Raw genomic sequence first — 13,831 nt, 5'->3', positions numbered from 1 at the left:
TATATATTCAATTATGGCGTTCAATGAAGAATGAGATAAGCATCTGAATAGAGAGAAAAGAATGTACGGCTGCAGGAAAAGGCTGTTGATGTGAGATTAACTTAGATGCTCCTGTAGTGAGCTGGCTCTGGTCTGATGGGCTGAATGGCCTCCCTTCTGTTCTGTAATCATTCCAAGGGCTGAATTTTCATGAGAAGTTTGTGCTTCTGACAATGGTCTCGATTCCCTCTTTGACCCAATGTAATTCAAAGTGCCTCTTAAACCCATTTTGCTATATTATTTACTACAATGCTTCTTCCTTTAACTCATTCCATTTGTGTTAATGTAATTTATATTCCTATAAAATCAAGTTTTATGACAGCACATAAAAGGAGTGATTTAGATTAAAACGGTCATTGTCTTCTGTCTGGTAAATGCTTTTGTTTAGTGAGATAGAGGTGTTGCACGTCATTTGCATGACATTAATTCACATACAGGCATCAGAATTATCCCTTTTGAACTGAAGTTCTATGCCTGCAAGCTAAACTGAAATGGATTGGTATCACTCAATCAGGGGGCATAGTTTCAAAAGAATTTCCACCAAGACTTAAGGCATTTGATGAGAAAATGAGAGTGGTGGGGGTCTGGAACTTAGTGCCTGTAGGGTGGAGTGGTGGCACAGCTTCTGCTAAGGGACCTGGCACAGTGGTTAGCATTGATTCTAAGGGGTCTGGCACAGTGGTTAGCACTGCTGCTAAGGGACCTCATCACGCCAGGGACATAGTTTCAATTACCGGCCTGGGTCACTGTCTCTGCCCATTCTCCCTGTGTCCTCTTGGATTTCCTCCAGGTGCTCCGGTTTCCTCCCATCGTCCGAAAGACGTGCTGGTTAGGTGCATTGACCATGCTAAATCCTCTCTCAGTGTACCCGAACAGGCGCCAGACTCTGGCGACTAGGGGATTTTCACAGTAACTTCATTGCAGTGTTAATGTGAGCCTACTTGTGACACTAATAAATAAACTTTAAGGAAGGTCGGTGAGGCAGAAACCAACATTGCATTGAAAAAGTATTTTAAAAATTCACTGATGGGATGAGGGCATCGCTGGCTAGACCAGCAATTATTGCCCATCCCTTGTTGCCCTTGAGAAGGTGGTGGTGAGCTGCCTTCTCGGATCGCTGCAGTCCCTGATGTGTTGGTCCACCTACAGTGTTGTTAGTGAGGAAGGAAAGTTCTGTAACTGACAAGAGCAGGATTTTCCAGCCCTTTCCACTGGGATCATCCAGTCTTGCTAAATCGGGGCCGGAAAATCTGGGCCCAAGAATTAGAAATGAGGATTGGGCTGAATACTTCATTCTCAACAGCCACAGGTCTGATGGACTAAATGGCCTTCCTCTCGCCTGTAAATTTCCCTGACTTTGAAGAAAGGGGGAACGTGTTTCTGTGAGACCCTTTTTACATCCCATCGCAAGTTCCTAGAGATAGCTATGAAATAAAGGAAAGAATCAGTTAATTTGTTTTTTGACAGTATTTCTTAAGGCAGAAGTGTTGGCTGTGACACCATGTTTCTGCTTGCATCTTTTTTCCTTTGCCCAGTCGCCTGCCCAGAGGTCAGCCAGATTGCCAAATTGCCTCCTAGGTACAGGCCCTAAATCTTCGCTTCCCTTATCCAGCCTTTGGCGGATTGGAGATACATTGACCGGAATTTTGCTGTCCTGCCCGCCAAGGGAATCGGAGCGGGTAAGGGGCAGACTATGGAAAGGTCTGTTGACCTCAGGTGAGATTTTCTGGTTTTGGGGCAAGCGAGGCCAGAAAATCCCACCAATTAAATTTGAACCTCCCTCCCAATCCCGATTGAACCCACTTTTGGGTGATAAATCTAGTTCTTTATTGGCACAGAGCACTTTCAGAATTTGGGTTGCAAAATGGAGCATCCAACAATGTGGCACTGAAGTATCAATTTAGATTTTGGAGCGGTACGGTGACACGGTGGTTAGCACTGGTGCCTCACAGCGCCAGGGACCCGGGTTCGATTCTGGACTGGAGTCACTTTCTGCATGGAGTTTGCACATTCTCCACGTGTCTGTGTGGGTTTCTTCTGGGTGCTCCGGTTTCCTCCCACAGTTGAAAAATGCGTGGGTTAGGTGGACTGGCCGTGCTAAATTGCCCCTTAGTGTCAGAGGGAATTAGGTAGGGTAACTGCATGGGGTTACAGGGATGGGGTCTGGGTGGAATTGTTGTCAGTGCAAATGATTCTATGATCATATACTCAAGACTCTCAAAAAGGATTGAACCCACGGTTTACTGATAGTGTCATGAGTTCTCTCGATGAACCCGACACAATTAGCAAATTGGTTCCCTTTTTAGGTAAATACAACCTTAAAAATCAAAGTTTCCAATGCGCTTTCTACTTATCAACCTCACTGGAAACTTAGTAGGCAAATCTCTTTAGTTTTATCATGTATATAATCAGGATATCCAAGCTTTGTGATGTACTGCAGGCAGATGCAGTACAATGGTCTCTTTTGATTATGCACACCACAATGCTTTGTTGACTGTGTTTGGAATTTACCAGGAAGAAACACAAGATTCTCCTATCTTGCAATCCAATCCATGGAATTTCTACAGTACAGCAGGAGGCCATTCAGCCCATCGAGCCTCCACTATCAGCAATCCCACTCAGCCCTATCCTGGTATCCCCACACACTTACCCTGCTAATCCTTCTCACACGAAGGAGAAATTTAGCATGGGCCAATCAACCTAACCCACACATCTTGGGATTGGGGGAGGAACCTGGAGCATCTGGAGGAAACCCATGCAGAGAAAGTGAGAACGTGCAGACTCTGCATGGACGGTGACCCAAGGCCGGAATCGAACCTGGGTCCCTGCCACTGTGTGAGGCAGCAGTGCTAGCCACTGCACCACCTCGCTGCCTCTCCTCAAGCACAAACTGGGATGACTCGTAAGAAAATATAGACTGGGGAATACATCTTATATCTTACAGCATGGACAAGTTAGGCTAAAGGGCCTGTTTCCATGCTTTAAAACGTTATGTAAACCTTTACCTTGAGGCTAATCTTTACTCTATTCCACATTGGCAATGGTTCATTGTACTCCATCTTCTGCAACACCTTCTGTCACTGCGTTTACCTTGCCGCTTACTTACTAATGAGGTCGTTATGCCTTGCCTCATTTCACAAATTTGACCATATTTGCTATTTTGTTACAACCAAATGTCAACGTTGGATAAGATATTATTCCTCAGGCGTGACATTATTGTCAAATTATTTTGATTGAGTTTATTTATCGATTTTTTTTTATTCTGGAACTTTTTATTTATAAATAATAAAAAGAGATGCTTATCTATATACTAAAGCAAATAGGCCTTTGCCCCGAATGGAATGTAAATCATACACTGCAAAGTTCCTCAATGCTGCATTCTATTTGAATGAGTGGTACATTTCCAAGATGATTTTAACCCCTGTGGTGTTTTTCTTTTGTCAGGAAGGAGATTCAGAGCAACTAGGTTTAAATCCCAGCTCGCACAAAAATTACAATTTGTTGATTTTTTTTTTCTTTTCTGTTTGCTTCACAATCCAGTGGATCTCTTGGGCCTGCTGAAGTGGCGATCCAACACAAGTGCGCTCAACGAGAATCTGAAAAAACTGATGAAGGTGGACGGAGGGGAAGTGGTCAAGGTAAGAGTAAGTGATAGGAGCGAACGTAGATCACTTGTTTGCTACTTCACGGGCTTGAGCTGAGTGGAGGACTTGTGGCCGGGGTGGCACGCTGGCGCAGTGGTTACCACAGAACAAAGAAAATTGCGGCACAGGAACAGGCCCTCCACACCTGCATTGACCATGCTGCCCATCTGAACTAAAACCCCCTACTCTTCTGGGGGCCATATCCCCCTCTTCCCCTGTCTCACAACGCCAAGGACCCAGATTCGATTCCCGGCTTGGGTCCCTGTCTGTGCGGTGTCTACACATTCTCCCCGTGTCTGCACGGGTTTCCTCCGGGTACTCCGGTTTCCTTCTACAGTCTGAAAGACGTGCTGGTTAGGTACATTGGCCTAGCTAAATTCTCCCTTGGTGTACCTGAACAGGCGCCAGTGTGTGACAACCAGGGAATTTTCTCAATAACTTGATTGCAGTGTTAGTGTAAGCCTATTTGTGACACTAATAGATAAGCTTAGTACTTTGTACAGTTAAGTTTTATTTACTTGTGTCGCAAGTAGGCTTACATTAATACTGCAATGAAGTTACTGTGAAAATCCCCTAGTCACCACCTCCTGGTGCCTTTTCAGGTACACTGAGGGAGAATTTAGCATGGCCAATATACCTAACCAGCGCTTCTTTTGGAAAGTGGGAGGAAACCAGAGCACCTAAGTAAACACACACAGACCTGGGGAGAACGTGCAGACTCTGCACAGACAGTGACCCAAGGCCGGGAATCGAACCTGGGACCCTACTGCTTGAGATAGCAGTGTTAACACCGTGCCGCCGTGCTGCTTATGAGTTGCACTAAGTCTCTTTGCTTAGTGTGGGAGTTATTCCCAATACACATAATATACCTCAACCAACATTAATAAAAAAAGCAAATTATCCGATCATTATCCATTGCCGCCTGTGGGAGCTTGCTGTGCACATACGCTGTCTAATTTCCTGTAGAAATATTGACTACCCGACAAAATGGCCTTTATGGTTACAAGGCATTTAGGGATATCCTGAGATCATGAAATGTAAAAATAAGCCATTCTTTATTTCAGTGAATAATTGATGCAGGACTTTTGTTCAAAATCTTGCATAAATTTTTAACTATTGTTACCGTACCTGCTCCTTCACTCACGCACAGGCAGAAAAAAAAGAGCTTCTGTGCATTAAGATTCGATGATTCAGGCGGAGGTAAAGGTGAGGTTGAGATCAAGGGAGAGAGTTCGTTAGGCCTAATAGCCTGGCTAAAAATACTCATATTTCTCATGTAATTGCGCTGCTAATTGCCAGAGGACATTTTATGGATTATTTAGGGGGAAAAGTAACATGTATTTCACAGCACCCAAAAGTTGTTAAGGATTCAAGGACACGTTTATCAGGTGTGTGTGTATGTGTGTGTGTGTGTGTTTGTGTGTGTGTGTGAAAGAGAGAACTGTGATGTAATCCATCAAGCATGAATGCCCAAGGAAGTGCTGACTGGCATTTACTATAACACTGCGTAACTCCAGTGGTAGCTTAATTCAGCCAAGACTTGCAGTGTGCATTATCATCAGGTTTGGCAGCATGATGGGTAAACACACCTGCAGACCTTATTTCTCGAAACCATCTGTCTTTGTGCTTGTTCAAGAAGGCCTTCAGAAGGTGGATTTGGAATTTGGAAGGTCAGTGAATCCTTTAGAACAGTAAGGATGCAGGGCGAGAGGAATGAATTCTATTCATGGGGTCATAGAATGCTTGCAGGAGCAGACAGAAGGAGGCCATTCAGCCCATTCTGCCATTGCTACACCCTGCAACAAAGAACAAAGAAAACTGCAGCACACGAACAGGCCCTTCAGCTCTCCAAGATTGCACTGACCATGCTGCCCTTCCGAACAAAACCCCCCTGCTCTTCCAGGGATCATATCCCTCTATTCCCGTCCTATTCACGTATTTGTCAAGATGCCCCTTAAAAGTCACTGTCGTATCTGCTTCCATTACCTGCTACGAGAATGAGTTCCAGGCACCCACCACCCTCTGTGTAAAAAACTTGCTCTGTACATCTCCTTTAAACCTTGCCCCTTGCACCTTAAACCTATGCCCGCTAATAATTGACTCTTCCACCCTGGGAAAAAGCTTCTGACTATCCACTCTGTCCATGCCCCTCATAATCTTATAGACTTCTATCAGGCCTCCCCTCAACCATCATCGCTCCCATGAGAACAAACCAAGTTTCTCCAACCCCTCCTCATAGCTAATAACAGTGAGTGGCATTTTGCGGTCGCACTCACCCCAAAATTGGAAAATCCCTCCTGAAGTCAACAGACCTTTCCATGGCCTGCCCTTCGTCCACTCCGATTCCTAAGGCAGGTGGGATGGGAAAATTCATCCCAGTGATTCGTCCAGTCCAACTCCTCCACCTTTTCCCCATAGCCCTGGTAATTTTTATCTTTGGGTAATTAATCAATTCTCTTTTGGAAGCCATGGTTTAAAATTTCCTCCACTACATCCCCTCTGTCCCCCAACCTTCCCAGTCTGACCTTTCAAGGCATTGTGAAAGATCCCATGGCGCTATTTCGAAGAAGAGCAAGAGAGTCCTTCTCCAGTGTCTCAGCCAACATTCAGCCCCCAACCAGCATCACGGAAAGGGATTTTTCTTTATTCATCAGTGGGACATGGGCCTCTCTGGCTGGCCAGAATTTACTGCCCATCTCTAGTTGCCTGAGGGCAGTTGAGTCAACCGCATTGTTGTGGCTCTTGAGTCACAACTAGACCAAGTAAGGACAACAGATTTCCTTCCCTAAAGGACATTAGTGAACCAGATGTTTTTTTTCCAACAATCGACAACGGTTTCACAGTCATCAGTTTTGTTCAACCACTTCTCTCCTGCATCAAAAGTTTTATTGTTCAATCTCTTCTTTTGTGTTCTGAATAAGCTGTTGGGATCAGTTTGGAGAATGCCAATATTCCCCCAACATTTGGGATATTTGGGTTTCTGCCCAGGAATGCAGGATAGGAGTAGCCCAGTAGGTTAAGAACGCAGAAACATACAGCACAGAAACAGGTCTTTCAGTCCTCCAAGCCTGTGACAATCATGATGCCCGAACTAAACTTAAACAAGTCTTCTGCCTTTACTCGATCTGTATCCATCTATTCCCCCTCCTAGAGATGTACCCATGCAGATGCTCTTAAATGTTGCTAATGTTCCTGCTTGCACCACATCCTCCAGCAGTGCCTTTCAGGCATCCACCACTCTCTGCGTGAAAAACTTCCCCTGCACATCTCCCTTCAACCTTCCCTCTCACATCTTGAACCTGTGCCCCCTTGTCACTTTTGTATCTGCTTCCATTACCTGCTACGACAATGAGTTCCAGGCACCCAGCGCCCTCTGTGTAAAAAAAAAACTTGCTCTGTACATCTACTTTAAACCTTGTCCTTGCACCTTAAACCTGTGCCCACTAATAATTGACTCTTCCACCATGGGAAAAAGCCTCTGACTATCCACCCTGTCTATGCCTCTCATACTTTTGTAGACCTCTATCAGGTCTCCCCTCAGCCTCCATCTGTGCAGTGAAAACAACCCTAGTTTGTTCAACCTCTCCTCATAGCCCTCGAGACCAAGCAACATCCTGTTGAACTTCCTTTGCACTCTCTCCAAAGCTTCCATATCCTTCTGGTAGTGGGATGACCAGAACTGCAAGCATTACTCCAAATGCAGCCTAACCAAGGTTTTATGTGTCTGCAACATGATTTCCCAACTCTCATACTCAATACATGAGGTTTCTCAAGCTTGTTCTGTCATTCAATGATATCATGGCTTTTCCTTATCTTAATTCCATCCACCCATCTTCATCTTGTAACCCTTTGTACCTTAACTATCAATCTCAGTTTCCCAAATTTTCCATTGACGTCCAGAGTAATAGAGAGTCATAGAGTTTGTTTTTTTTTCATTCAATTATGGGATGTGGCTGTCACTTGTTGGGCCAGAACTTATTGTCCATCCCTAACTGCCCTCCATTTCAGAAGCCAGTTGAGATTCAACCGCACTGTTGTGGCTCTGGAATAACATGAAGTCCAGACCAAGTAAGGAGGACAGATCTCCTTCCCTAAAGGACATTGGTGACCCAGATGTGTTTTTAATGGCAATCAACAGTCATTTCATGGTCACCATTAGACTTTTAGCTCCAAATATTTTATTGAATTCAAATATCACTATCTGCTGTGGTGGGATTTGAACCTTGGTTGCCGGATCTTACACGGGGTCTCTGGATTACTAATTGAGTGACAATACCCCTGCCCCCCACCGCTTCCATCTGTTTACAGCATGGAAAGAGGCCTTTTGGCCCATCATGTCTATGCTGGCCACCAAACACCTCTAATCTAATCTCATTTTCCAGAACTCGGCAGGACAGAGTTCCACTATTTTTTCTGTGATGAAGTGCCTCTTGATATGTTGGGTGGCACAGTAGTTAGCGCTGCTGCCTCACACCTCCAGGGACCTGGATTCAATGCACAGATTGGGTGACTGTGTGGAGTTTGCACATTCTTGCCGTGCCTGCATGGGTTTCCTCCCACAGTCCAAAGGTGTGCGTGTTAGGTGCATTGGCCACGCTAAGTTGCCCTTTAATGTCCCAGGTGTGAATGATCAGCAAGGTAAATATGTGGGGTTATGGTGGTAAGGCCTTGGTGGGGTTGTTGTCAGTGCAGGCTCAATGGGCCGAATGGCCTCCTTCTGCACTGTCAGGTTTCTATGATGCTTTGGTTGCCTCTTAACAGTCTAACTCTAATTTTAAAGTTTCGTTTGATCTGGACTCCCCGCCTACCTCCCTCCAGACAGTGAAGATAGTTTCTCTTTCTCCACGCCATCAACTCCCTTAATCATTTTAAACACCCTCAATTAGTTCACCAGTTAAACTGCAGCACTCAGGAGGACGCAAACTGAGCCTACACAAAAGCAAAATGCTTCGGATGCTGGCTGCCTGAAATAGAAACTGCAAATGCTGGAAACACTCAGCATCTGTGGAAAGACAAACAGATTTAATGGTTCAGGACCAGGAACAGTGAAAAAATGTAATAAGTTTTGAATTAAGTGAAAGCAGGGAAGCTGGGGCGAAAGAACAAGAAGGAAGGTTTGCGACAGGGCGGAAGACAGGAGAGATTAAATGATAGAAGAGCTGATGGTGCGGGGCCAGAAGGAATGGTAATGGGATGCGAAAAGGAACAAAGGATGAGTCTAGAGGAGGGATGAATGGCGGAATGATGAACAACCGCCGTCCGAAAGCAAAGACAAGGGAGAAATGAGAGTGAAACTTAAAGATGGAAAGTAACAGGGAACAAGATGTGAGCAAAGGTTGCTCACATTTAATCTCAATATCGAGTCCAGAAGGTTGTAAAGTGTCTAACTGAAAGATGTCTAGTTTATGCAGCCTGTCTTTATATTTTTTTAAAATATATACATTAGTCAGAAGTAGGCTGACATTAACACTGCAATGAAGTTACCGTGAAAATCCCCTAGTGGCCAAATTTTGGCGCCTGTTTGGATGCACTGAGGGAGAATTTAGCATGGCCAATGCACCTAACCAGCACATCTTTCTGACTGTGGGAGGAAACCCATGCAGACATGGGGGAGAACGTGCAGGCACCGCTCAGAGAGTGACCCAAGCGGGAATCGAGCCCAGGTCCTTGGCATTGTGAGGCAGCACTGCCACTAACCGCTGTGCCACTTCAACTCGTATTTAGATTCCTCAAGAGCTCATTAGTTAACGGCGGTACTCCAGCTTGCCTTTTGAGGAAGAGGTGGCAGGACCTGACGGTCCTGATGATGACGGCCCTCAACTGGGCCAGAATGCTCCTATCTCGCATGCTTCACTACCCCTCCCAGCCAGAATGGAGACTTCGGTGCTCGGCCACATCACTGTTCACAGCAGCGGGACTGGAGAATCCTGGCCACAGGGGAGGTCTGTGACCCTGATCTTCACCCACACACGATTTCCAGCAGGGGGCAGCAGATGTTAATCAGGCAATGTCTGAAAATTGTAGCCAATCAAGGGACTCTGATGCAAACTTTTTATTTAATTCATTTTTGGGACATGGGCTTCATTGGCTGGTCATCATTTATTGCCCATCCTTGGTTGTCCTTAGAGGGCAGTTGAGGGTCATTGCTGTGGATCTGGAGTCACATGTAGACCAGACCAGATAAGGACAGCAGATTTCCTTCTCTAAAGGACATTAGTGAACTAGCTGGGTTTTTCCGACAATCTACAATGGTTTCATGGTCATCAGCAGATTTTTAATTCCAAATTGTCAACTAAATTGACATTAAATATAATCCACCTTTGATAAAGCACTCCTACTTTTTGGAAGTCTTCAAGTTCTTTACAGTCAAGAGGGAAAACTCAGCACTTTTGTGGATTAAACCTAGACTTTCATGATAATGTCTTGGTTCCACAATGATTGGCATCATTGCCAACTTGACCAAGGAACTTTAGATCTTTGTAATTTAGCTATTTTTACATATGTAGTTACAATACTCTCCTACAAGGATTGAGCGAGGTTTGAGCACAATATTCAATGCACATTTTAATTCAGAGTTGAGGTATTGAGTTACATACTGGGGGCGGTTTCATAACTTGAGATTCTTAGTGGCAGAGTGAGGAATGCAATTTGGGCATGACCTTTTAATCTTTACCCCCTAATCAAATGGCATGGTGGCACAATGGTTAGCAATGTTGCTTCACAGTGCCAGGGACCAGGTTTTGATTCCTGGCTTGGGTCACTGTGTGGAGTTTGCATGTTCTCTCTATGTTTGTGTGGGCTTCCTCCAAGTGCTCTGGTTTCCTCCCACAGTCCAAAGATGTGCTGGTTAGGTGGATTGGCCATGGTAAATTCATTATAATTCATGGTGATAATGGAATTCATTATCACAGGAAGTAGTTGGTGTCAAGTAGGACGGATGTCAGGGGTAGGTTCTTTACCCAGAGGGTGGTGAGGGATTGGAATGCCCTGCCTGCTGCAGTTGTAAATGCGCCTAGTTTGGGGGCGTTTAAGAGATCCGTGGATAGGTTTATGGATGGAAAGGGATTGGTTTAGGTTAGAGGGTCATTGCTTTTTAATTGGTCGGCGCAACATCGTGGGCCGAAGGGCCTGTTCTGCGCTGTAATGTTCTATGTTCTATGTTCTAAAACATTGAATGCATTCAAGGGGTGGCTGGATGTAGCACTTGGGGTGAATGGGATCAAAGGTTATGGGGAAAAAGCAGGATTAGGCCACTGAGTTGGACCTTCAGCCATGATTGTAATGAATGGCAGAGTAGACTTGAAGGGCCAAATGGCCTCTTCCTGTTCCTATCTTCTGTGTTTCTATGTTTTTATGTTTCTATGTCATGAAGGTGGCACAGTGGTTAGAACTGCTGCCTCATGGCTCCAGCACTCAGGTTCAGTTCTGACCTCTGGTGACTGTGTGGAGTTTGCATGTTCTCTCCATGTCTGTCTGGGTTTCCTTCCACACTCCAATCCCTGTGTGGGTTAGGCTGATTGGCCATGCTGAATTACCTCATAGACTCAGGGAGATTGGCAGGGTAATTACATAGGGTTATGTGGATAGGGCCTGAATGGGATTGTTTTTGGTACAGGCTTGGTGGGCCGAATGGCGTCTCCTTCACTGCAGGGATTCTGTAATTCTATAATGCGTCAATGCAGGCTTGGCAGGCCAAAGGGCCTGTTCCTGCGCTATGCTGTTCTTTCATAGTAATCATAGATCATAGAACCCTACAGTGCAGAAAGAGGCCCTTCGGCCCATCGAGTCTGCACTGAGCACAATCCCACCCAGGCCCTAGCCCCATATGCCTACATATTATACCCACTAATCCCTCTAACCTACGCATCCCTGGACATTAAGGGTCAATTTAGCATGGCCAATCAACCTAACCCGCACATCTTTGGACTTTGGGAGGAAACCGGAGTACCCGGAGGAATCCCACGCAGACAGGAGGAGAACGTGCAAACTCCACACCGACAGTGACCCGAGCCGGGAATTGAACCCAGGACCCTGGAGCTGTGAAGCAGCAGTGCTAACCACTGTGCTACCGTGGCGCCCACTTGTTCTTTGCCCACTCTCCAGAGTCCTGTAAAGCACTCCCTGAGAACCAATCCCTTTGGAAAGTTAATGTTGAAATTGCCTTCATGCAATGCATTCCAAATTACAACAAAACAGCATAGCAAGAATGTTTTCCTCATCATCCCTGGGTCTTTTGTCCATGGCCTTAATTCTGTAAGCTCTGTTTATCAACTGTTCCGTGAGTGGCAACAGTTACGTTATTTATACTATCAAAACGCTTGACAATTTTCAACATCTCTATCTAAAGTCTCCGTTGCCTTCTCTGCTAGGAGGAGGAATGTCCATTGTTCCTCAGCTCTCCACGTAATTGAAGTCCTCAAGAGTCAAGGCACATCCATTTGGAAGACTGAAACGTAACAGTAGAGTGTTTGCTTTGTGGCAGTCATATTGATGGTCATGCACAGAAACACTCACCAGGACATCGCAGAATAAGCTTTTTGGTTTTATCTGAAGCGCCAAAGTTCTTTCATTCCAACCAAGGGGATAATAACAATGGGATTCAGAAATGCTTAGTTCAATTTGTAACTTGCATCAGTTTAATTAGGATTCAGTGCTTACATAACGTAATCCAAAATGATTCATTTGCAAACCATAACCTATCGTGCTCTGGGTTGCTATTAGACATACAGTCTTAATAGAGCTTAAGTCTGTAATGCCCCAATCTAATTAATTTTAGAGACACCAGTGTGCAAAGGAATCTGCCATTGTTTGGCAACTTGCCAAACATCACAAGCCTGAAGGACTTTTTCTATTTGTGTACTTAGTTTTCATAAAACCATAAGACCATAAGACAAAGGAGCAGAATTAGGCCACTCAGCCCATCAAGTCTGCTCTACCATTCAATTATGGCTGATATTTTTCTCATCCCCATTCTCCTGCCTTTTCCCCATAACCCTTGACCCCCTTATTAATCAAAAGACACTCAATGTCCTGGCCTCCACAGCCTTCCAGATCACCAACAACCTGTCCTAGTCCCCCCATGCTGACACTATAGTTAAGAAAGCTCACCAATGCCTCTACTTTCTCAGAAGAATAACAAAATTTGGCATGTCAGCTATGATTCTCACCAACTTTTACAGACAGCATTCTTTCTGGTTGTATCAAAGCTTGGTATGGCTCCTGCTCTGCCCAAGACCGCAAGAAACTACAAAAGGTCATGAATGTAGCCCAATCCATCACGCAAACCAGCCTCCCATCCATTGACTCTGTCTACACTTCTTGCTGCCTCAGCAAAGCAGCCAGCATAATCAAGGATCCCACACACCCCAGACATTCTCTCTTCCACCTTCTTCCTTTGGGAAAAACTGACTCAAGAACAGCTTCTTCTGCTGCTGACAGACTTTTGAATAGAATTACCTTGCATTAAGTTGATCTTCCTCTACACCCTAGCTATGACTGTAACATTACATTCTGCATTCTCTTGTTTCCTTCTCTATAAACGATATGTTTTGTCTGTACACCGCACAAGAAATAATACTTTTCACTGTATGTTAATACGTGTGACAATAATAAATCAAATTCTGTGGAAAAGAGTTCCATAGATTTATTACTCTCTGGCTGAAGAAATTCCTCCTCATCGCTGTTTTAAATGATTGGCCCTTTAGCCTGAAGCTGTGCCCTCTGGTTCTAGTTTTTCCTCCTTGTGGAAACAGGGATCATTCTTGTGAACTTCTTCGAGACCCTTTCCAAGGTCAACACATCCTTCCTTCGATAGGGGGGCCCAAAATTTCTTATAGAACTCCAAATGGAGTCTGACCAGTGCCTTATACAGCCTCAGAAATACATCCCTGCTCTTGTCTTCAAGCCCTCTTGACATGAATGCTAACACTTCCTAACTGCTGACTGAACCTGCGTGTTAACCTTAAAAGAATCTTGAACAATGACTCCCAATTCCCTTCGTGTTTCTAATTTCCTAAGCATTTTCCCATTTAGAAAATAGTCTATGCCTCCGTTCCTCCTTCAAAAGTGCATAACGTCACACTTTTCCACATTGTATTCCATCTGCCATTTCTTTGCCCACTCTCCAAACTGTCCAAGTCCTTCTGCAG

General features: G+C 44.8%; 1 protein-coding gene across 1 annotated transcript in view; it reads left to right on the top strand.

Moving 5' to 3' along the window:
* LOC145346307 (dedicator of cytokinesis protein 2-like) overlaps positions 1-13,831 on the top strand; it is a 1,149,449-nt gene that overhangs the window by 313,421 nt on the left and 822,197 nt on the right. Inside the window, exon 19 of the mRNA XM_080193520.1 lies at positions 3,580-3,677. Coding sequence (XP_080049646.1) covers positions 3,580-3,677 — 98 coding nt within the window. The remainder of the gene's footprint in view (positions 1-3,579; positions 3,678-13,831) is intronic.

Source organism: Carcharhinus amblyrhynchos, chromosome 1, assembly GCF_965287045.1.
Source record: "Carcharhinus amblyrhynchos chromosome 1, sCarAmb.v2.hapA, whole genome shotgun sequence".
Lineage (NCBI taxonomy): Eukaryota > Metazoa > Chordata > Chondrichthyes > Carcharhiniformes > Carcharhinidae > Carcharhinus > Carcharhinus amblyrhynchos.
Note: the sequence above shows the minus strand (reverse complement) of the source record. Positions and strands in the feature narration are given on the sequence as shown.